This window comes from Amphiprion ocellaris, chromosome 13 (assembly GCF_022539595.1).
Source record: "Amphiprion ocellaris isolate individual 3 ecotype Okinawa chromosome 13, ASM2253959v1, whole genome shotgun sequence".
NCBI lineage: Eukaryota > Metazoa > Chordata > Actinopteri > Pomacentridae > Amphiprion > Amphiprion ocellaris.
The window spans coordinates 34,586,595-34,612,968 of NC_072778.1; the positions used below are offsets into that span (position 1 = coordinate 34,586,595).

Below are 26,374 nucleotides of genomic sequence, written 5' to 3' on the forward strand. Positions count from 1 at the left end.
TATAAATAATCAAATATCAAAATGAAACGTTCTCCCATGGATGCAGACACTAAGCATGAGGTAAAAACCTCAGGTCTCTCACCTTTTCCTGCTATTTATTCTGCCAAGGAACGCAGTGGAGTTATGTGATGATCAGCGTACGTTGGTCTGTCTGTTAGCAACATTACTCACAAACAGAATAACAGATTTGGATGAAATTTTCAGAGAAGGTCAGAAATGACACAAGGACCACCTGATTAGATTTTGACAGTGATGCGGCTTATAGTCTGGATCCATGGATTTGTTAAGGATTTCTGTATAATCGTGAGATACCAGCATGGTGCCACTGTAACTATGACAACAAGCAAACACTATTTGTCTGTTGACGATCACATGATTACTACAAATCCACCGCTAACCTAATCTAAACACAGCTCTTATAAATGTTGTTAAAATGAAGCATATGGATGATGTTTTTCTTTCATTACACCAAACAGCTTCTCTAACTGAAATAACTGTCCTGCGTGCTAAAACTAGCTCAAGTAAATGTATGTATGTATTATAAGTATTATGTGATGTGAAGCATGAAAAACACCATAATGCAAAAAATTGCTCCCTGAAAGTATTTTCAATTCAAAATTTCAATTCACCTTGGGCACATTGCTTACATTACTTAATTTGAGCCATCGCTAGCAAGGACTTAAAAGAGAGGTCACAGTCAAGAGGAGAGCAATGATACTAAAAGTTTCCATTAGACATGAATTCCTAACCTTTCAGTGCTGGATTCAAACAGCTGAAATGATATGTCGACTGCTGGAGCATTAAAAAAACAAGACAAACAAACAAAAAAGCTCAGAATCCTCCTGCATCTAGCAGTGGACATGATATGTACCAATTAATTCTTTCATTTCAATAATCTGAACTTGGGGGTTGTTCCTGGTTTATTCTGGGGACATTGGCTGCACCCCAAAGTGCTCATTAGGTATGCAGACACTGCAGGGATGTACGGCTTTTCAATGCTAATGCTCCAAGCTAACATGTCAAATGCACCATATGCTATTTGTCTGTAATACACAAGCCCACAGTTTTTCTCCTGAGTTGGTCCATATTAGTGGTGGCAGCCTCAAGTGTTCCCTCTGGTCCTACAGTAGCTCACCTCACTGCTGGTTTAGACAAAAGGAAAAACAGTATGAAGTCATTTATCCTATAGTCAGTGTTGGCAGTCGCTCTCTTGACAATAAACCCTCTTCATCACACACATTTTGACTTGTTAGAGCCAGAAAGGTGCAGAATTAACATTAGTCAGTTTCAGGGCCGTAGTTCTGTGCTGATCATTCACTGACATGACTAGCTGGCACATTTTAATTGAATGAAGCCATTGTTAATGTTATTACTTTCACCTGTGCTTCTCCCGCTTTGACGTGTCAAAATGTCTTCACATTGAAAAGGTTCTATTATGTTCTGGGTATAACTGGAAAATCTCATTTGTAATTCAGAAATGAAAAAAATCTGAGAAATCATGGCTCTTTTCTTTGTTTCAAAACCAGAAATGGGAAGAAAATAACAGTTTCACTTGTCAGAAAAGAAAAGAAGGAACAATCAAACACAGCAGGTCCTTTCTTTGTTTATAGACAGACAGACAGACAGACAGACAGACAGACAGACAGACAGACAGACAGACAGACAGACAGACAGACAGACAGACAGACAGATAGATAGATAGATAGATAGATAGATAGATAGATAGATAGATAGATAGATAGATAGATGTGGAAAAACAAAAACAGAAAACAATGCAAACAACTTGTTTGTATTTGTGTAAAGATGCTACAACAATATATAATTCTATGGAAAATGCCAGCTTGACTGATGCAATGTTTAGCTTTGAAAGCCCCAAACAGGTCCTGGACCGTAAGAACAAAGGATGTAAGTATATACTGGGTCAATACATAATTGGGGGATTTTTGAAGTCCATGGGATATATCTGCATACATTTTTATTAAAAGTTAAAAAAAATGTTTTTTATGTTTACGATCATGTCTTTACAAATTCCATAATTATTTATTGTGGAAACAATCACTTATTATTAAAAAATGACTGGATATCACTATAATGTCAACTAAATAACCGTCCCAATTTAATACCAACCACCTTCTAATGAGATAAACAATAATAAAATCAGAAATAGTTTGGATTGTGTTCTTTTAATTAAGTTGAGATAATCATGACAGATATTTGTTTTTTGGCAATATATCGAATTTTATAAGGGAAATAATAAATTGTATCTGTGTCCGAGAAATCACTTTCCACTAAGTTCCCCATTACAAAAACACCTCTCCAGGAAGTGTGTTAATTCCAGATCACATGACCTGCTGCACATGATGTCATTTCCTCCTGAAGAAAACACTGGCTTTCTGACTTATTTAATATAAAGTAGTCAACAGGTTTACTACAATATGTTTATATATATATATATATATATATATATATATATATATATATATATATATATATATATATATATATATATATATATATATATATATATATATATATATATATATATATATCAATTTCAATTTTACTCAATTATATTTAGAAGAAGTTTTCTCTAAAATGTCGTGTGGTGTTTGGTTATAGGCAGTCATGTTGATTTTAGGTGTGAAACCAGCAAAAATGTTAAAGCTGTGGTGTATAGCTGAGTGTTAGTGGCATATACTTCATTCTGACAAGCGATTGTACATTCGCAGCTTTTCTGGACACCATCTTTTCACTAAGTGGCAATTATTTTTGCAGTCAAATTCTAACAATGACTGTATTCCTTTTTTTTTTTTGTTTTGTCTGCATTTGTTCTCATTGTTTAACTCCACAAAAGAGGTGTCAACATTGTATGAGATTGATGCATATTTTACTCTTGCAGCCAAATATTTTAATATTTAGTGCATGTGTGTGACCATCACAATGACTGTATTCTGTTTGGATAGCTTTTTGGGACACTTAATGAAAAACAGAGGCAACACTAATGATAATTAATCATTATATCCCTCAACATACGCTGTTATTACCTTTCACAAAGTCTCTCCATCTAAACATGTATGTAGCAATGACTCAGTTTACTAGAAACTCCGGCATCCTTCCAATTCGCCGCTCACTGATGTTTTTCTGCAGCTATAGACCAAGATATTGTTTTCTGAAGGAAGATAAAATACCTCTAATTGCAGTTTTAACACAACACCGGGTCACCGGGGACATTTTGACCTATAATCCTGCTCAGGGATTTAGTAGTATTTTCCCAAATGACATTTATAATGCTGCACAATCCCTAACCATGTGGAAAAAAAATGTGCCAATCTAGATCAAGTCAACAGAGCCCATTTGATAGAAATGTAACAGGACTTTTGCTGACTTAGACTCTATTTAAAAAGTTATATGGCTCCCAAGTGTGATTCCAGTTTTCATTTTCAGTTCAGTCTTTGAGTAGTAGTTTGACAAGTGTTTTCCAACTTTCTCAAATTGCATATATATACTCAGTCTGGGGGGGTTTCTTTAGCTTTTCCTCCTTAATATCTGTCCTTACTTTTTAGAGCAAATATATTTACATCTGATTTAATAAATAACCTGGTGGTATGGGAATATTCTCATCCATGTCAGGTGGGTTTTTCCATATTAAGTTTTAATTGGATGCAAATGAAGCAGCAAAAATAATCATCACAACACTGCAAAGCCCCTGAAACTCAAACTGACCTGCATGTGTGTGAATATGAAAAGGTGGATTTGTTCCTCTGTGATGACTCAGACTCTTAACTGTGATCGCTGCACAACTTAGTCCAAACTCTTTGTTGCTTCTCGCTGTGCGCTTCCGCGGGTCCCTCCCTGCATTTTCTCCACAGGATACCGTTAAAGATGCACCACCATGAGGCTAAAGAATGTGTTTGATGTTAAAAGCTGCACTTATTTTATTTTTTTAAAGAGAAAATAACCCACAACAGTAGAGCAATCCAATTATACATGTTACAACAGCATATTGTATCAGCCCTCGAGCCGGTAATGAAGACAATATAGAGGTATGTATATATAATAAAGAACATAAAATCATTATGCACTGCAGCATATTTGCTGCTGCGCTAAAACTCACTTTGCTTTTGTGGGTGAAAATGACTCTCTGGGGGCTTTTACTTTGTAAAGACTAAAATATGTATGTATAGGTATAATGGCAAAACTCTACATGTAAGGAAAAGCACAGGTTCCAGTGAGGGGAGAACATTACTTCATTCTGTAGTACAGAAAGATAGGGGAGGATGGACTCTTTACTTAAGTCCTGTATTGAAAAATAAGTATTTCAAGTTACAGTTCTTCTATGACTTATACTGTTAAATATTCTATCATTAGATCATTATAGTTGGTTGAAGTGGAGCTAATTTTGAACTATTCTGTATCCTTAACTGCATCGATAGATTCTTTTTTGCAGGGATTGTTAATTTGGACCCACCAGCGCTCAGCTCTGTCTCTGTCACAGCATCACCAACCCGCATATAACTCTAGAAATCCAATTTCAGAGGCTGTGTCGCACTGAGCAAACAAATGGAGAATGTCGCCTTCTCTTCGTGGCATTTATTAAACGGCATCATACAGCAGCACAGTCCTCATTCTCTTGGAAGTGAGAGAAAAGTTCTGCACGTACAGGTGGCCACGTTGTTTAATCTTCTGACATGTCATTGCCATCTCAGGTTGTCTTTCTACGAGCAAACGGTTGAGCTGCTACATGGAATCAACGCTTCTACTGAGGAGTTATTGGGTGGAATACAGCACCATCACAGCTGTCCATGCAATTCTTATCTCGGGACTATTTTATTAGGTGGATAATGTGAATTATTAGGTAGTTGTTGTCAGTTAAATGTAATATTTGCGGTATCATCACAAGCATGAACTCTTCAACAATCAGTCTAATAATGGAAACAGTGTAGTCAGGTTAAGTCAGTGCAAACACACGTCTAGTTTGTACGTATGGCAGGAATGTCTGTTCTTGGAACCGTAAGGTAAATGCAAAATACACAAATGAGAAAAAATGACCCGTCACTGCAGTGTTTGGGTGTTTATATAATTAGTGTTGTATTACTGTCCTTCGTATTGCATCAGGTGAGCGAGTTTCGCTTCAAAATGATTTACATTTCATCTAAACCACCAAAGGAGAAGTATGCAAGTAGAGAAAGAAAATTAAAAGTGAGAAATATCTGGCTTCTTCTTAGCAGAAGTTAGATTCAATCTGAGACTTCTAATTTTAGTATTTTTAAATCATTTATCATTCCACACGGTCACTGTCGTGCACTTTACATCACAGGCTGCTGCTATGGATACTTCATTCAACTGACAATTATGCCAATTTTGTAAACTTCAATGTCTTAGGGATGTAGGGGTGTGTGTGTGTGTTTTTAACTTAATTGTTTTAATTTGATCCTAGAAATGCCATCACAAGTGCTCGAAATGATAATCTAAATAGTTTCAGCTGCACTTGCATCAACTATTTTTTTCACATTTTACAAGCTACAACTCAAAAGTGTTACGAAAAGAAAACAAACTGAATTCAAATACAAATGTTGTTAGTTAAATCCCGCCATTGGTAAAGATAAAAAAAACTGACAATGGATTGGAATTGTTTTAATCATTTATTAAGATATAAAGCAGGCACATTAATGTAAGAAATGTGTGCACTAATAGGTCAGCTCTCAATAACAAAAAAAATCCACAGCAAAGTAGTTTGAGATCACTCGAGATTCAAATCCAAACAACACGGCAAAAGACGAACAGTGAGGAAATAAATCTACTGAAAAACACATGATTCTATCGTAAAAATATTCACCTGTCAAATAACCGTACATGCCCGTCCTGCTAGAGTTCAAAAAAGCAAAAGTATGATCCCCAAGACTAAAGCAGCGGGATTTCAAAGCCTTGTTGTAGACCAATGCAGCACAACACTATGCAAGACTGGAAAGCACGCTGCACAGAGCAACTCCATCCCAGATGCTTTATACTTGATGTGAAAAAATAACAAAACAACATATTTTCTTTTCATTTTAAAGCTCCAACATCTGGCAGGTTGTTTCTAGGTTTTTAAAAAGATTGTGCATGACATAAAAAAAAACACTTGATTAGTGTTCAAGCTTCAGGAGAAAGGATACAAACAATAAACAGAGTTTAAAGGCAGTGAAATCGCCTCCCTTCCTTGCCAAACTCTGAGCTGTAAAGAGAAAACATATTGATCCCTCAATATGGACACATTCAGAATGTGGAGGTGTTTGGTCTCATTGACAGTTAATGAAGCTCGTCGGCTTTGGACTGTACCGACACACGTTCTACTCATTCTTCAGTCCGCTGGGTTCTCCACAGACACAGAGGGGTTGGCGCTAATTTACAAAGTTTGACTGAACTGGGTGGATGTGTGTGTCTTAGCACTAGTTATGTAAGAAAATACAAGGGGTGACAAGAATAATTTATCCCCTTTGGTTTTGTGAACATGAAAAACATGAAGTATGAACTGAGATGGCTAGTGTTCAGAAAAAAATGTAATTAACAGTCCAGATCTTTAAGGGGTGTGAATCATTAGTCATAGAGCAGTGAATGTACCCTTTAAAGTCAGTTTGAACTTGTTTGCAGTGTTTATCGTGGCATAAAGTATTACAAAAATGCAGGCACACATGGAAACATCATGTTTAAATCTGACCGTTCAGCCCAGCATCCGTATTAACTAGTTATTCCTCAAGTTAAAATAAGGCAGTTGAAATTTTGCATAGTTGATATTTTCAGTACAGAAGGTATGTTTGCCATAACTGCATGTTAGAATGGAAAACACCAGACCCCGTAGTTTTACTGTAAAACTGGTTAGAATACAAAATACTCAAAAAGCTTCTTGGAATTAGTTCCTACACCTATCAAACCTCCTCTATTTTCTCCCATTTACATGAAAGAAAATGAGAAATGCATTTTAAAAAAAACACCTTTGTCCAGTTGATTTCCCTCGTAACTGCAGTTTCCAGAGAATAGAGTTAATGCTACAGACTAGAGCAATTTACAACTTATGGAATAAAAATGAGTCAATGTAGGAATATAATGGGTCAAACAGACAAGATGTCTATGGAAAGATAGAAGAAATATGTCGAAACATTTTCTCTTTGAAAGAACGATAAGCTCCATCTATATATAAACTCATTGGTCATATTTATGTGATCTCTTGAATCAAATAAGGAGAGGCCTGGGCTTTAGATACTATCCATGGCTTTAAATTCACTCAGAGCCTGAACAGGGTTGATGTGCTTCTTGTGGGAGGATCTCTTGACTCTGTTGGTCTGCCCGTCATCCTGCTTCTCTCTCTTCACCAGAGGCTTCTTCTCAGGAGCTTTCATCCTCCAAGAGATCGCTGGCATATTCAGGGACTCCATGCCTTTGTTCTTTTGGTATTTAGTAGATGCAACGTAGGAGGCCTTGACCGTAGACACCACGGTGTTCATCAGGTTCTTCGCAGCTTGAATGAGGGACATGGCGCTGTCCAGCTGATTACAGCGAATAGAAACGAGAAAAGAAAAGAGAAAATCTTAGCCTTGTAAGATGGTGAAGTTACTTTTAATGAGCTCATCGCTGAATTCACATCGAGTTAAAAGTAAACGGTATCCATCCCTCTCGTGTCCTCTGGTATTGTAGGGAGAATTTGATGGGGAGAAACCGAGACAAGTGTTTGTACTGCAGAGTTAACAACCATTCCCTTCTCTGGTATACAAACATATGTGGCAAATTTTAGAATATGTAAAAAGGTCACACTAATTTAATCTCCACACTTTAATAGCCCCAGAGACACTGGTGACACTTCGCTGGAAGTGTTGGAAGCATATTCTCATTTCAGCCCCACAGAGAGGAAGGAGGAATTCATTATTTCGTGCACAAAGAGCCAACATTTATTAATTTAAATGGCAAGTAAGTGGTTAATTCATGCTTAAAAGGGTCTCTAAACATTGGCTGTGTACAGTGTTAACTTAGGTGGGAAAAAGGTTAGGAGACACTTGGGCAACATTAGTCCTTTCTAGCAAAGTCATTAATTCTGTTATCTGTTTACTCAATTTAAAATATAACTTACAAATTACAGAGAGGAGAATAAATCATTAACAACAACCAACAGCCAATGTCATTAAGTTGTCGCATTTTTAATATATTTGGCCAACAAGAGCTAATAAAACTTAAGAACTTCTGAAAGTAGCAAATGTATTCTATTGATTTCATAATCTTTCAAGCAAAATATTAAGGGCATCCTGTGGAGATTTTACTATAAACAGTTCTGTTCACACTGTTTTTTTCTCTCCAAAATGTAATGTGTGTACCCATGAAGCTTCAGAAAAAAGACTGAATATCCTGCCTCACTACATTTTCTGATACATGCCCTTTTTGCATCACTTTTCACTCTTATTTCTTGCCCCTTTCCTGGCACTTTGGTCAACTAGTCTTACCTGCCAACAACAGTTAGGCTTATTTTAAATATAATTCAATCCCTCTTGTCAACTGCTCCACTACTCCTTAGCTAATGGTGTACACACAGAAAGAGACCAACAGAGACCATTGCTGAATGTCAACCATATTACCTTGGTAACCACAGCCTGAAATATCCACTATTTATCAACTACCAGCTACAAATAGGCGAGGAGTGGATTGTTTTATCTGTGGACGGGGCTTGCCCGTGGGGCTTTAACATTGTGAAGGCTGTAATTTGCAGGAAATATATGCCCTGTGGCTAAAATGAAGCTGAACTTACCCCAGACACAACCAGCTCTCCCCCCAGGTTCTGAACCTCAGCCTTGACTTTGCTGCAGATGTTCAGCTGGTGGCAATACAAGGCGATACGCTGCAGGTAGGCGAGCAGGTCATTTTTACAGGTAGAGTCTGGGCACTGCAAGAGAGAAAAACAGAATGTATAAATGTAACATGTCGGCATCAGCTGGTATGTAACTACGGTTTGTGGTAATAAGGGTACCTGTTCGCAGGAGGTATTATGAATCAATTTTTAGCACTTCAGTCACTTGCTGGCACAGTTGCTTCTGAATATTTATGTACTTCTACAGAGGCAATGATCCCACACTTTATCAAGATAAGATAGTAGCAGTGTGACAGGTAAGGTAGACACCCACATTAGGAACGTGCTCAGAGCCAAAATGACAAACACACGCCCACAACCTGGTAGATCGCTAACTCATCTTCACAAGGTTAAGCATGATCAAGTCACACAGAATGCAAATTGTACTAGGGAGGCAAACAACGCTGTCAATCAATTGATGGTGGTAATAATCTTGTATGAAGTCTTGGAAACAAAACTACCTGAACAGAAGCGCTAATCATCGATAGCCAATGTTTTCAATATTATCGCCCCAGTTGTCTGTAATCTATGTTTTTAAGACAGAAAAGTTTCAAAATCCTCCATTCCAACAACTTAAACAATGACCTTAGTGGTGAATGTGGAAATAAACTGCTCAGGGCTGGAAAAGCACTCAAACAGGCCTCAGTAAATACAATTAATTTTGAGAGAAAGCATGCAATGGACGAGACAAAGCTTAAAAAGAGTGGCAAAACAATTTTGAGGTTTAGTTCCAAGTTGAAAAAGCCTCTTACCTTTGTTTACAACGAGACATAACAGCACTGTCAAAAGTCAGCTAAGAACGTAAAACACAATACACTGGAGCCCTAAAAAAAGTCCATCAACTTCAAGAAACCAAATAAATTATCATAAAACCCACTTCAAAGTGGCAATATGTGAAGAGCTTCACAAATGCAGCTCATTTAGAAATGGTAATCTTTTTGAATTATTTCATCTCATCATAATTAGACTTGGGTTCCACCTTAGAACGCCATTTCCAATCCCTTTTCTGGTTTGCTAAACAAGCCCCCTGCCAGGATAGTAATTAGGCCACAGTACTCTTCTTAGCTGCTCATCAAGTGAAGGATGTAAACACTCTGATGGGGCTCTGACGGTTTACATCACATCAGAGTGACCTGAGTCACAAAAGGTATGTCAGCAATGATCAGCAGACTGACTATTATGAATAATCTGAGACTGGCAACTGTTTACATTACCACTAAACTGTCTATATAACTTCATAAAGAACTGGGATGGCTGTGTAAGTGGGTGAGCCAGGAGAAAATACTGACTAAAACACCAGTATTTGCAGGTGCATGGCTGTCTGAAGGAGGAGTCCTTTGGTAGCTGTTAATTCTGAGTGCAGGTAAAAGGTGAAAGGGAGGTAATAGCAGCCAAACTTTTAATTGATGAAGTCTCTGCAGGACAGAGCTGGCGAGGTTCGTGCTATAGAACCTGAATATGAAAGAGTGATTGTGTGTCTCCATATAAAATGAATAGGTGTTTTGTCTTATTATAAGTGAGCAAAATGACACCGTGAGAGGGCTTCATAGTACTTTCCACTTGTCAATCATGGCTCTTATCTCTACTTAAGTGCACTAACCTAACATAAAGTGAGAAAATTCCTGTTTTCTTTTCTCTATGCAAAGGAAGGAAGAGAAAACATCTCAGGGATCAGGATTTTTGGACACTTCAAACAGACTAGGACTTATGATGCATCTAATCCTGCTGAGCACATCAGTATCCCTGGTGGGAGTACAGAACGTTTCACTGAATATAGTGCACTCACTCCCAGACATACAGCCATGCATGCATGCATTTACACACCATCTCAGCCAGCACGACTGCTCATTCATACACAGTGCACATCGGAGTGATGGAACATTACAGCAGACAAATATTATAACCAACACATCCTTTCACCTTACTCAAGGATTCTATCTACATACATAAACCCAAATTATAGGTTACAAAAATGAATACAACTAAACCCATTAAGATTATAAATGTACTTATTGAGGGTTCTATATATATCATGACCATTTTCATAAAACTGTATAATTCCCCTCTATCTATCTACCATCCACTCTAGATTAATAGAAGGACAGGCTAAGTAGGGAGAACTGAGATGTAAGAGTTGACATTCTATTAAAGGAAGGTATGCAAGAGGATATGAGGGGAAAGAGGGCTGGAGGGGATGATCATCATACAGGAGAGGACTAATACATGGCTGTTAGACCGGAGAAAATGGGAGAGGGAGGAAGGTTAAAAAGAAGAGGAAAGAACCAGAGAAAAATAAGTCGGAGAAAAGACAGGGATGAAGAGTGAGCCAGAGGGGGAACAGTGTGGAGGAGTAAATAAGGGGGAGGAATCCAATTGGGGAAAAGGAACGTAGACAAGAGGATTCAACTGTAGTTGGGAGGGGCATTTAAGTCAGAGGCAGAGAAAGCCAGAGAGAGTGTGTGTCTGTGGGTGTGTGTGTACAGATGCACACATGCAATAGCAAAGACCTGAGATGAGGCTGAATGTAGCAGCCATGCTAATGAAGGCTTGGGGAAGTATTCAGACGGCTGAGCGCAGAGCACTGTGAAAGCATCACTTGTGCTCATACTCAGCTCAGCTGCTGGCTTCACTCGGCACTCAGGAAACTCTGCAAGGCTGCTCTGACTGTGACATGTGAATACATAAGTTGCACAGGGAAGAGACAAGAACACTTTGGATTGTTTTGGTAATGCAAATAGAAGACTGTGCGTGATTAGTGCGGGTGGTAGTCACAGTATGAGGTTGTTTCAGAGGCTAAGCTACTTCACCTACTGCATTCACTCTGCAGCATAAATTTTACCAGAAACCACATGTATCAATAGTAACTCGCATTGTACCGAGACATCCTTTAAGTCTCTGCTTTTGTACTTAATGGTATGAATAATTAATAGTGCAAACAACAAATAGGGCATGTAATTTAAGCGTGTTTGTTCAGCCTGTATGTCGCTGGATCTGCAGGATGTGCAAACCCCATTACTTGGCAGTCTAGTCTGAAATCTTGCCTCACTATTTAAACAATTCATTTCCATTTCACAAAACAGAATCTGCTCTTGCATGAAAAAGACTCAGTACTCCAACTACTATAACACATCATTACATTTTTTGTGTTTGCACCGAGTGTTGTAAAATGTCCACCAATCCTCTTCATTTTTCCACATGCTATGTGGCCAGTTACAGACTGGGACAGTTAACCTTGCTTGGTCAGCTACTGTTGAGAGATGGCAAAACAGGAAGAGGTGCACTAGAGGTTTCATAACACAACTCCAGATGTCTTTTCAAGGCAAACTAATAGAAAAGGTGAGTCACCATCTTTCAAAAGGAGCCAGCAGTATAGACAGAAATGTGAGATTTTCTTGTGCAGTTGTTCTCGACCCTTCACGGTTTGCTTTAAGTACCTGCTTTAAAGAAAAAGAAAGATGAACCAAAGGGCGAAGTTTTGTCAAAGGGGAAGAGACTATCATTCTAATTTGCTCATTGAATCTTTCAATGTCATGTAGTATATTCCATTTTTACAAGGGTTTCACTTTGTAAGTAAGTGGGTAGCTCTTCCTTTGTTTTGTGTTCTTTAGCATAGAAGCTGTTGTTCTAGAGGAGTTCAGAGAACAGGGAAATGCAAAGCATTTTTTCGTCTTCTCCTCAACAACCCTTAGCCCACAAAAGAGAAAAGGACATAAGACTGTGGATGACAGTGCAGGATGCTGAACAAAACTACATCCCTACTTTATCTGCTGAGTAACAATCTAAATGATACAAGTGATGATCAGGATGGTCAGGTCCCATCATTGCAAATGCCATGCAGTTCCACTGAATTCCATTATACAGAGCAGAGACACTGCTGCCGCCATCCAGCACTGACCTTTTAGGACGCATCACCCAGAGGAAATGCCTATTTCCAATATTTACTGACAGGGCAGCCTTCTAATGTGCTGCTGCCAGCAACCTGTTGGGAAGAGCCATGGGGCAGTGAAGTGTTTTCTGATATGTTTGTTTGTCAGTCTCTTCCCCTCATGACAAAATTTACACTCCCCCTGTCCACAGAGTCAGAGCGAGGCAATTCTCAAGGTTTTAGCTTACCTGCATCTTTATTCTGTGACTTTGAGCTAGTCACTAAAGGAATGCAAAAAGTAGTAACAACCTAAATTTGAGCCACGTGATTGCAGTCATCTTGTTTATCCTGTAGGATCTACTTATACTACATATTAATTATGATAAAGAACAGCGAGAAACACATCAGGGCAGAAAAAAACAGAACAAAGTACTTATACCTATACCTCAACTCTATGAATAACCCGATATCATAACAAAATGACAGCCCAATTTGTTCTCCTGTTGCAGTTAAAAGACAAGCTCAAACAAACAAAAACCTTCATTCTGTGAGTTTGGCTGTGTGATGTTATAAGTGGATTTTTATAGCTTATAGGGAAAATAAAGAAATCCAAAACCTTAGACCAGCAGGCATGGTTCCCCATTCAGCTGTATTGCTCTTATGTATACAGTTGTATACAAAGGTTTGTTCACCCCTGGGCAAGATTCACGTAAGAAGAAATTTGATCAAGCTTCACTGCTGGATAAAACCTAGGATAAAGCAGATTTCCGACTTGCAAGACCTCTGACAAAGTTAGTATTGCTGCTAAACGGGCTTTGCAATTCACATTACCTTTAGGGCTCATTCTTTTAATTTTGTTGGTGTGGTGAAGATTCTGTTACTGTTGAGAGCTAAAAATAAATCTCCCATATCAATACCAATCACGATTAATTTCAAACTAAGTGATGATGGTTAGATCTCCTCACAGCGTCTGCTAAAAAGATGCTCCATATTTGGATCGGGCCAATTCAATCACACTGGCACTTGGGAATGTTAATGTGACATTGAAGCAGACAGAGAGTCTGGGTATGACAGGAGAAAATCAAGCTGGGAGCAAGCAACACTGTAGAGGTAACCACAGGGACCAATTAAATGGCCCTCATCAATTTTTAATGTTCATGCTGCACCTGTCAGTCAGGCATTTTACTGTCGTGCTGGCAAAACTGATAACTTAACAGGCTGCTACTGAATGGGAAAGCACAAAGAGTCATGTTAAAACATTTACACTTTTGACTTTGGCATTTAGACCTCTGTTCTTTAAAGCTTTCTATGTATTCTATAACAAACACTATACTACTTAGGCAGTGCAGATCGCAGGCATATCTGCTCCTGAAGTTTCAAGCCTCTATCCACAGGCAAGGAACCAACAACTTCATGCAACAACATCTTATTATTGAGCTGTTTTGCTCTTCAGGATTCAGGATTAACAAAAAACACACAAGAATTAAATCAGCATGGATAAATGCTTTCAAAACAATTAGCTGGGAGTTGATTAAACTCAATTAGCAAAGCAAAAAAAGAGGGCTTCGCTTGGTTGGTTTTCTGACCCTTGAACTGCTGAGCTGAGAATTTGTGGGCTCTCTGGGTGATTTTACTTCTCCGCTGCAGTAGGTAATTTACAACCCTGTCTGCTGTAAAGCGTCTTGGGCCAGAGCCGGGATTAGACTGTGACCAGCAACAGAGTCCATGGATCACCATAAATCTCTACTGATTGAATGCAAATTGGAAAAGTACACTATGTATGTCAGTATACATCATGAGAATAAAGCTTGCACAACAAACACACACACAGCAAGTGTGTGCCCATTCTCTAAATATGCAAGCCTTATTTTATGTGCATGTGTTTGTATGTGTACATGCAAGTGTTTATGTGGTGAGGAGGCAAGCAGGAGAAATTTATGGCCTACACAGTGGCTAACACATTTGCATTATAAATCTCAATTACATAGCATTATTTGTTTACCAGCCCACTCAGATGGAATTCTCATAAGGTGCCCTGCAGAGGAAGGTCATAAATTCTTAATAAACTGCAGTGCAGACCTTTGTACAGCAATGACCTAAATCCTGCAGCTCATCTCTGCACAACACTCATTTCTTTAAATTTTAATGGGGCTCCATTACACATATTTAACCGTTTTTCAGAAACCCCACACTAGACTGAGTCCACCTGCACATTCCTGCTGAACACAATCTTCACGTACCAAAACACACCATGACATAGTCTTGCTGAGGAAAATGTGGGGTGAGATGCTGTGTTATCAGTCTGGGACCATCTGCCAATGTGTTTTATATGAGGAGCAAACCCTCATAGGCCCTGCAGGCCAGAGGCACAGAGCGAAAGTGATTAATATGCCTAGGTTAATGAGCAGCCCTAGCATTGCGTTTGCTCCTCTGACTCTGTCAGTATGTTTGCAGCCTCGTAGTGATTTACTTAACTATTGCTGTTGGAGAATGTGGACCATCCCAATGTGCTATGCCTTTGCTGTAAGTGGGCCTGTGGCATCTCCTGCTTTGTTAGAGAAATGGCCCTAAATATAAACCACCTGCGTAAATAAATTGAAAAAAAACTGCCACCTGGCAATTATGCTGCTAATTAAAAGGCGAAGCACTCTTAATGGATTCATCTCTCAGGAGGGATGTACCTCTCTCCACATAAATGCACTGCCCCTTCTTTCTGCCTCTCCCATCCCTCCATCATTCTCCTCCCCTCTACCCCATGTCCATCCCTGGGAGCCCTGGCTGATGTGTTGTGGGTGAGTGTTGCCTGGTCTGCTGGTGTTTTGGTCTCTGTTGAGAGAGAAAGGCTAAGAGGGACAGCTGGATGGGTTCAGAGGCTGAAGGGGTCCTCACTACTGGCAAAGACTTCTGTTCCAACAGCCAAAGCTCTTCATTTATTCATACTTTGAGTGCTTCAAAACCCAAATCCTCTAATAGTGTGTACACACACAAATGACACATACAAAACAGATACAAAGACAAGTACCTACAAATAGCTGAGGATGGAAAGGTAAAATAGTCACCTAAGTTTAATACATCCGTACATATGTGCCTGCAGAAATGCATGCCAGTCAACAGACGAGTTTGTATGCAGGCCTGCACGCACAGATACGCAAACTCACACACCTGCACAGTTGCCCATCTGTTTTCTTTGGGGGATAACACTGTTTTCATTAAAGTGAATAAGCATCTTCAGAAGCAGCAGTGAGGCATATAAAAGTCGCTTTCCAGAGCGGCTTATTCCCTATTCAGATGATTCAAATGCAATTAGGTCAGTACAGGTAAGACTGCTACTTTGTGATAGACATGGGTCTGTAATATTAAGGATCTGTGAGGGCACCTTAAATAAAATATCAGATGTGCAGGGCTCTGGGAGGCCAGTAGCTCATTATGTCAAACTACGGGGGAGAGAACTCTGCTGAAAGCTAAATGCAGATGTTTCCAGTATGTAATGGAGTAACTGAAACCTCTGCTTGTGTAGCAAACTGGAACAGGGAAAACAGACATACCTCTGCCCCTTCAGTCAGCATCAGTTTAAAAAAATACTGAAATCTTTTATATAGCGTGTGCAGCAATGATAAGATTTTTTATTTTTTATTTTTTTAACCAACATCAATAAATGTCAAAAAACCCCAACTGCCTTGTCCAAGAACATCTCAACTGTTTAGAGACTAATATATGACTTTTTATATGTAACTCTGGTCGCAAACCTGATAACAAATGTAATAATGACAAGTGGAAAGCATTCAAATCCATGTTTTGTAGTCATCCCTGAAACATTCAATTTGAATGAAGTCATTACTTAAACAGGCTTTATGCTGTGAGAACACTTTGCAAACATGATACCACTTGTCAACAAACCAGAGTAGCAGAGAGACTTAACACAGCAAACCAATCTTCTCCAAACTGAAATCCTACAGCAAACATCTAAAGTCAGTGCGTGCCTTACTGGCCAACTGTGTGTTCTTGGACATAAGTGGCAGAAATCCACAGCTGGCACATCTCAGCCACAGAATCAAGCAATGTCTTTACGGTAGAGGACCTCAATCTGACAGACATGTCTTGTTGCAAACATCACAACTAAAGTCTTCCATGATTTAACAACAAAATGTATACATATTGCAGACACAGAAGCAGTAAGTCTCTGCCTAAGAGATGGCACATGAATAAGTTGGGGGATAAATCATGTACAGTGTCTCCCTGAGGAGCGGTACACTGCAAGTATCTAAGTGAAATATGAGGCCATGGATAATTGAATGTGTGTTTCCCTATGTCAAAGACCAAAGTCTCTGGGGTAAGGAATAGATGTGGAGAGATGATGGAAGAATGAAAATGTTTGATCCTGAAAGAAATTGGTAAAGACCAAGGGCTGTTTCATGGATAACACAAATCACCGTGGTTGTTAACATCTGAAGGGCTTTACAGTGTGAGTCTCTTCCTTGAATTTGCTCCAAAATGGGTAAATGAGTACAAACAAAATGAAACAAAAGAAAGAGCATGTGTGCAGAAAGAAATTCACTGCACCAAATGCTGTTTTGGTATGGTAGATGTGGATTCGAGAATAATCCAAAAGAAATGTTTGTCTCCTACTCTAACTCTGCAACCCTGCTTACACAGTGAGATGGTAAAGGAGAATTCCAGTTTATTTCAATCTGGTGCATTTTTCCTTAACGTGGCTACTGTGGCTATGCGGGTCATGATTACTTCACACAATTCAGCTGCATTTTAGAGATTCAAGGAAATAAGGGTCGCACAAAACTGCTTGGGAACTCTGTTTAGCAGGGTAATTTAGCATGGGCTTCCTGCAGTTTTCTAAACAAAGTGGTTAAATCATTTTAAACATTTGTTTTAATTATGGATGAAGTCCAAAAACAGGAAATGGCTGTCTGGAATGGCTGTTTTGCAAACAATAGCGGGTATCTTCTTTCAGGGATATTTGACTACTGAACTAATCATATTCAACAGTGGACACCGGTTTGTTTGCATGTGTGAGACAGACTTCCACTGTGGTCATACTGTCTTATGGACAATCAGCACTTACATGCAATGCCGAATTACTCCATGGACAATTATGTAGATGACAGTAGGTCAGTTAAGTTTGATGATCAGTTGTGTTTATTGAAACAGGAGCTCAGAGATGGGGAGGGAAAATCAAATGGAAGGCGAGAATTAGATGATGGAGGGATGCACCTCAGGATACTAGCTATGTTCGCGGACTCACTGCACTTGGCAGGCAGAGAAGTTTTTTTTTTTTTTTGAATTATTAATTTATTTTATTTACAATGAGACCTGTTGATGCCAGACTTGGGAAAATCTATATATGTCTAAAGATGATCCCACCTATGTAGCTACAACTAATGAATCTGCAGCTTTGGTAAACAGTGCCATTCTGGAGATGGCTTTTCACCTCCAAACAAAATCAGCTGGAAGAAAAAAAAACAAAACCAGGAGAAGAAAAAAGTTCTGCCCTCCATATGGTAAGAGCTGATACAGTTGGGAAAATATGTCATCTGAAGGAGGTAAAGTCTGTGTTTACATTGAGTGAGACTCAAAAACAAATGTTCAAAATAAGGCTGACCTCCGAACACAAATAAAGGCTTTGTGAAACATCAGTAGCTTCACCATTTTCTAGCTGGGGTTTGCTACATACGTGACCTAAATATGTAGTGGCCGGCAGGAATTGATGGGACTCAGAAACACCCCACAGTTTAATCAGTTGTTCCTTGTACGATTTCCAACTGATAAGTCACAGTCATTTTGTAGTAGGATCGCAATCATGTGATCGTCAGTAGGGAGCTGACGTAGTGTTCACTTGTTGTTATAGTTACAGTGACACCATGCCGGTATCTCACAATGATACAGAAATCTTTAACAAATCCTTAGATCCAGACTATAAGCCACATCATTGCCAACATCTAATGAGGTGGTCCTTGTGTCATTTCCGACCTTCCCTGAAAATTTCATCCAAATCTGTTGGTCTGTCTTTGAGTAATGTTGCACATGGTCAGACAGACTCACAAACGTCGATCCTTGGCGGAGTGATTAATTGGCATTTAGGTAATGAAAAACAGTCAAGAGCACTTGTAACCCACAGTCAAACCATTCGTGACTCAATGGATAAGGACCAACTTCTGAGGTAAATTATCATTGCAATAATGAAACACACTCCTTATTGATACTTTGAGCTGGCAGGAGTAGCATTAGTGATGTAATATGTGTCGATATGTGCTTCTGTCTCAAAACAGTGTCAAACAAAAGTGTGGTTTAATATGATGAGTTTATATAATACCATAGTGAGTTCTATAAAGGAAATGCTTCAATTTGTGCCTTCACTTGTTTAACAACAGTTTTCATGCAGCACCCAGCTTGAGATCTGTAAATTTGCAGTACATATAGTGCTATTGAGCATGTTTATGCTGCAATTTCCTACACAAGAAAGTGAAGAAATTTCCCTTTATTTATTCTTCGTGCGACTGCCCTTGTTACTAATTTATCAGACCCTGACAGTGTCAGTGCTACATCGCTACAAAGCTAATTATATATTGGACTTGGTAGCACAAAGGTGTAGCACTCCTTGGGGATGGAGGTTCATTATGACTTACATTGTCAGCGATGGTGCGGCCCAGCTTGTCCATTCTTGATCCTGCCTCTGCAATTTTCTTGGCAGCGCTGATGACATCAGACGTATTCTTCAGTGGACCTTTCCCCCTGGGTAGAAAACGTGGCAAGATCAGTCGCTGTTTTTGATCTAAAGCAGACTCATTCAATATGCAGGAGCAGTATTGTAGTCATGGAGCAGCTGTTGGTTTTGGAAGGTTGTTTTTCGGTCAGAGGCATGAACGTATAGCGAACCAGGGAAATGCTACAGATATAAAAGCGTTTGTTGGTGAACAGATGCCTCCCACACACACCAAACATTAACACACTCAGGCACAATATTGTTCAGTCGGAGCGGAGAAGGTTTTGTAATCTAGTTAATACAAATGGGCAGACTTCACTCTCAAGTCTGTCCTTGAAGACCATGACGATGTACCATCACACTCTTATGTAGCATCATCAAGCCTCTTATAAAACAGGGTGTTACACCATTTTCTTCCTCTTATTTTAGCATAATAAAACCTGTTTGAGTTAAATAAATACATAAAATAAATATACAATACAATAATACAATAACTTTATTACACATTTATTCATTATACACCCAACGACAAAACACAGTATATTGGCAATGTGCTTGCAACTGAAATTGGCAGCACTTTTATTCAGGCATTCTAGGGAAAAACAGATTCAAGAGGCCATCATATTATAGCAGTCACTAGTGCCATATGCCTTCTACCACAACAGAAATTCTCAGTACAGTCTATTTGGGTCTTTTCACTCAAGCAGCTTTGAAAGGTTTATTAGAGGACTAAGACGCAAGTTGAGCGGGTATAATGTCTGTTAGTGGAGAAATATTGGATGTTCTCAAAATCACCACACACCCACACACACACACTTTTGGATGGTCATTTTCGTCCAAGTTTGGAACAAAAGAGAGTCAAAGAAAAAGGGAGAGAATTGAGAGTAGAGAGATTAAAGTCCAATTCAATTCAGAGGCTCTGTTCATTGCCCCGACATAACACATCCATCCTTGACCCTTCCTGAGCCAAACGGAGCCCATCCCAACACAGGTCAGTCCAGCCCTGACCTGACCCACTGTAAAGCTTGTCAGCCATTTGTTATTTTTCTGCCCCCTCAAGGGACTCTGGGACACAGTTGGCAAGAGGCACAAATTGGATTCAAAGCTGCTCTCTCCAGGCTAAAAAATGAGCCATCCAACCCAGAACAGATGGAATTTTGTGTTCTGTTCTCTCACTTCTTCTTCCCTCCCCTCCCATCCTCCCTTCTCCTGCTCTCCCTCTGCTGCTCTGATGTAAAGCAAACCAGGGTCCTAGTGGAAAAGGCCACGCATCAGAGCACAAACTGGAAGCTCCCTAGGGACAGGTCAACCCCTGGAGACAGAGCTGCAGACATTGTGATACGTTATAGAAAAAGAGCATTATACAAGATAAAGAGTGTTAATTGTAAATGTTGTAGCTTGCCCCAGTAAAAAGATCAAAACAAACAGAGGTCAACCACTGATTTATAACGAACTGATGATGTCCTTCCTAAAAATATTTACTGCTTCAAGTTAAAGAAATAAACTTTAATTTTTAGCTCTTTCTCAGTGGTTGAGTAACAAGTGGGACAATTACAAAGATAAGACACAGCAAGAGGACACCCTAGTAAGATAAAGTGGATTTATATACAGAGACCTGTGAGAACTGCAGCCCTCCAGATGTGTGTAAACCAAGCCCTCACCAGCATAGAACTGTGACAGGTGGCTCCCAAATATGTTGCATGATTCCAAGCCACACATGCCTTATTCATGAGAGCTGCCATACTGCCATAAGCGATGCAGCAGTCAACAAGAATCTCTCTCACTCTAGGAATATTTGTCAGGAGAGAGGTCCAGATCAATTACCTCATACAGCATTAACCTTGGCAGGGCTTTGTGCCAGCTCAAGGTTGAGGGGGCAATAATTTGGGTGCAAGCTGAATTAGCCAGCTACTGACCTTCTATGTGCTACCACCGCATGCGAGAGTGAAGGCATAATGTGAAGATATATATTCTGCCCCACAAGTGTCCATGTGTGTTCCCTTAGGCACACACACCCAAGTGTGCACAGAGTGCAATCCAAACTTAGAGGGCCAAATAAGAAAAGTCATAATACTAAGTTGTGCAATAAGCCACTAAATTAACAAACTCTCCGAGCGCCTCATTTGGCAATAGAACACAGTATTTCTCCTCTTGCATAAAAGCCACAGTAAAGAAATCTTTGTTTGCCATTCACTTAAGTCTAACAGACTAATAAATTAACTTCACTAAATTAATTTTTCTTGTGGTGTAAGAGGAAAAAAAACCCCACATTTTAGCAAATGTAGCAATAAAAACTAGCTTTAAAAAATGGCCAAATCTGATCAAACCTGAATTCAGTTAATTCTGCACAAGGATCTCTCATGTCTGTCTTTCTGCATGTCTAGCTCTGTTGTGGTTGATTGGAAACATCTGACAAAGATAAATTTAAAATGCATTTGGAATTCTATAAACTGGACACATGTACTTGATACAGAGACTCTTAACTAGTAATGGCAGGCATGTAACTGTGTGAAATTTAATTGTCTGAGATGCACCAGACTCGCACGACAGCTGCTGAAGAACTTATACCGCTGTACAACAGAGAGTATCCTGACTTACGGGTGTAGTCTGGTACTCAAATTGCACAGTGGCAGAAAAGAAGAACCTGAAGACCTACAGCGCGTCGTCAAGACGGCTCAATGAACTGTCGGTTCGCCACTCCAAAAACTAAGTGATATCTACTCAAGCCGACTCCACAGATGAGCCGTCAACATCAGGAGAGATGTCTCTCACCCCGGTCACCCCCTATTCACCTTCCTCCCCTCAGGCAGACTCAGAACCATCTGTACTCGGACTAAAGAACAGCTTCTTCCCCAGAGCTGTGGAAAGTTTGAACTCACAATCCCTAATAATGCACTAAAAAACGTGCAATAATTGCTCAATTGACACTTTATATATGCACCTTACTGTTCACTACATCCTCGCTGCTACCTGTGTACATACTTGCATATCTGATTTTATTTACATACATATATATTTTTGTGATTTCCAGAGATTGCCAACAGAATTTTGCTGTATTTTCATACACATTGATAATAAAGGCATTTTATCTTATCTTAAAAGGAGAAAATGTAGTCCAATAAATGCAGTATTGAAAAATCTTCTTTTGTATTTTTCCCCAATTTTAGTTCCTTGCATCTGCTTTATGTTGTAAACAAGGGAAAGAAGCAGCCTTTATATTAATTTAAATACATCACTGAAATCAGTAACCTCTTTATGTGTGTGTGTGTGTGTATATATATATATATACACACACACACATAAAAAATAAAGAAACATGACTGTAGTCTTAGATGAAAGCAGTGTCATTTGCATATCATTTGCATGTGCATCTACAGTGAATGTAATATAAAAGGTAGCAATTATTTCTTTCCTTAGTCCTTTGGATGAAAAAGAAGCAAATAAGTATCTGCTGGGTTCTGTGTAACCTCAGTCAGTTCACTGGCTGTGTTCAAATTTGAAACTCTGCTACAGCTTTCCAGTATTTTACTTCTTTAGCCAAGGAGACGTGATCTTTGACCCATTCAGAAGATGAAGACTAAGACACAGCATTTCATCGTCATTACGGATATGACTCAGAGTTAGGCACAAAATGTCCTCTGAGTAATACACTTGAAGATTTAAAAAGATACAGTCATACAAATACAGTCAGGCGCAAACACAGGCAGCCAGTCAAGATGTCCCTTCGCATACACCGACACACAAATGCACTCGCACCACAAGAGCTGGATGGTGATGTAGAGATAAAAGAGCTGTCCAGACGTAATCTGAAAATGTCAATATTACCACATCCAGCCAAGTTTTCAATATGAGGTACACACATGCATGCACAACATTACACACAAAACATGACAGAAAAGGCTGAGATGATATCAGATGGTTCATGCTTGTGTAGCCAGTATACTGCCTGGTGGACAAACTCCTGCTGTTTGTGTATTCTGCAAGTGTCTCAGCTGATAATTTTCTCTCAGCACAGGAGTATTATACTACCAGTATTTTTTTTTTCCAAATAAAATTTTTTTAAGAAAAATAGTTATGTCAGTTCTATGCTGGCACGTTGCTGGCATTTACAAATAACACTTTTAACATTCACAGTATTAACAAATCATTACATAAATGTTGCCTGAGCAAGAGCATCAATTACTTTGGGACTAATGAATCAGTTCTAATCTTGTTTTTATTTTGGTGATGGTGCTACCTTTCTGTTCAAATGTGGATTACTGATTTTCTATTACAATTCTTCCAAAACCTGTCTCACTTCCAATATTTTTTCAGTCCCTTTTGTGAGTAGTTGAATACAGCAGCTTTTCTGTAGAAATCAATACTTGTGAGGTAGGAACCGAGTTTCTGAGTTCAGCAAATATCCACAACCACACAAACTTTCAGACACAATCACTGTTTTCAGTAGAGGTGTATTTTGAAGTGATATTTACTTCAAAGATGTTTTGTGCATTCCAGGGTATATCATGGTGCCTGAGATTCATTTTGTTTGTTTGTTTCAACCGTCAACTATCTTTATTGCCTCACCAACCCACTGATGAGGGTGAATATGGCTAACCCACAGAGGCTCTGCTGAGGGAGACTGTCCGTTTAAGATTTTCAGGTGCACACACAGCTTTATTCATTTACCAGGAGAGAGGGAGATTTGACGCACTGCTTATGGCTGTGCATATTAAGATTAGGGGAGGTTGGAAAAATAATCAAGAAGCAAATCCTACCTACAGTGCTGCTTAAGGAAAATGAAGAGCGTTGATGCATGAACAGTAGTGTTAAACTGGCTGCGCAGTATTGTGCAGATATGGGCGAATGTTGGGGAAACAAATGTATGCTTACTGGGTGATTGTATTTGACACAGGCTCAACTTAAGCATGCCTTCTATCTTGGAGTATTCTGCTTGAAGTGCACAGCTACTGGAATATTAATGTGAGGAAAGGGTAAGATGACATATGTATACCGGCCCTGTGAATGAAAAAAGCACTACAAAGACCAAAGACAAATAAACAGCAAACTTTGACTGACATTAATCACTGATCAAATGGATTATATAAAATATGCTGCCATACTTCAGCCCATTTATTCAGCTGCCTACTGAGGCCAGAAAACATATACAATTAGAAAATGGGCCATCATTTGTTAAGAAAGAAAAATGACTCTGGGTGTGAGCCAAGCTGTTAGTCCACACTCACCTGGTGAAGTCTGTCATCTCCATCATGATCATGCACATCTGCTTAGCCAACACAATGATGTCATTGCCGCTGTCATCCCACTTGGATACCTCTGCATCCAGCTTGCTCTTCTCTTCCTGGAAGCTAGCCACCTGTTCTGCAATCTTTGCCTTCTGCTCCTGAGGCAACTGGGCCATGATAGCCTGAAGGAGGAATTATGGAAAGTGTAAAGGGTTAGCAAGCTAGACCTCAACACACTGTTGCTGAGGCCATGCACACAACATTTCTTGGCAGGCAAGAGTACGGTGCTGTATGAAACCACAGCAGAGTGAACTATGTTGTATTACAGTAGTACATGACTTTTTTCATACATTACTGTACTGTATATATCCTTAAATAGTAAATATATATCTATTATGAGTTTTTGTTGTCAAAATTCAGAAAGGCATGTCTAAAGTTTTAAGACAGGTAAAAAACTAATGAACTGCAACATTATCATAAATAATTGTAATTGCTTTAAGACATATGCATTACCGATTGGATGAGTTCTTTTGATACAAAAGCTGTTAAAACAGGGCTAAGTGCTACAGAGTAGTACATGACATGTTACTGAAAAACATATATTAACTGAACTCTGCTGAAGAAGAGCAATATAAGGGCATTTAATTTGCAGTACTTGATAACATACGCAAACATTATTTCTATACATCCTTTTGGGCTAGACAGTTAGAGGGCAGCTTCCAAACAGGCAGTCAGACATTCAAGTGAATGAGCTTGTCAGGCCGAAGTAGGCAGACACTTAAGAGCAGGAAATCGAATATCATCACACGAGTGTTCATTCCATTACTGGTAAATAGGACTCTCTCTCTAGAGTCACCTAAGCTTGAATAAAGCCGTTTAAGCAGTGCAAAGATGAAAAGACGCCACCTAACAAAACAGTCAGATAATCTTTGGCGAGCAAAACAAATCACCTGGAAATGTACTGATGGATCGCTCTGCCATGAGGGAGTTCTAAGATTAAGTTATTACTCTCTATTCTTTAAATAATTAATGCAGTTAGTCTCTAAAGTTACAATTGAGTTTGACCTTAAGATACACTAAAGTGGTGTGCAGTACAACCACAGACACAATGGCAATACTGGCATATCCAGTTGATCCTTGCGTAGCATAATGACAAAGAACATTCAAAGCAGCTATCTAGGAGCACGGGAGCTTGAATTCACGTTTGATTTCTCCTCTCATATTAATCAGGGCATGAAATACTACACTTATTACCTGTTGAGTTATTTTCAGGTAGGAGTGAAGTCTAGTCTGAACATTTAACATATCAAACACCAACATAAATTCAGCAGTTTGGACTTAGACATTACACATGTATACCAGATGTCAGAGCTAAATGAAATTGTGAAAAAGTTTACAAGAATGAAGTGATAGCAGTAATTGTTTAAATTATGTGCAACAACCATTTCAATTCCAACAAATTAAGACTCACAAAAACAGCATGAGGAGTAGTATTTTAGTCAAATACTTGGGTCCCATTAATTATTGTGGTGCCAAGTAGGGCTGCAACAATGAATCGATAAAATCAATAAAAATCGATTATTAAAAACGTTGGCAACGAATTTCATTATTGATTCGTTGTGTCACGCGATTCATGCGTCACTCGTCATGTCAGGGAGCTGTCTACTCCACCTGCAGAGCTTTGTCAATGCTGGCTGACT

The 26,374-nt window shown here is 39.1% G+C and overlaps 1 protein-coding gene across 2 annotated transcripts in view; it reads right to left on the minus strand.

Moving 5' to 3' along the window:
• Positions 1–5,623: 5,623 nt before the first annotated feature.
• Positions 5,624–26,374, minus strand: part of ctnna1 (catenin (cadherin-associated protein), alpha 1) — an 86,190-nt gene continuing 65,439 nt past the window's right edge. For both annotated transcript variants that reach the window (XM_023284092.3, XM_023284091.3), the window contains exons 15-18: positions 24,675–24,856; positions 19,373–19,478; positions 8,771–8,905; positions 5,624–7,523 (exon numbers count right to left, since the gene is read on the minus strand). In XM_023284092.3, coding sequence (XP_023139860.1) covers positions 7,233–7,523; positions 8,771–8,905; positions 19,373–19,478; positions 24,675–24,856 — 714 coding nt within the window. In that variant the 3' untranslated portion in view covers positions 5,624–7,232. The remainder of the gene's footprint in view (positions 7,524–8,770; positions 8,906–19,372; positions 19,479–24,674; positions 24,857–26,374) is intronic.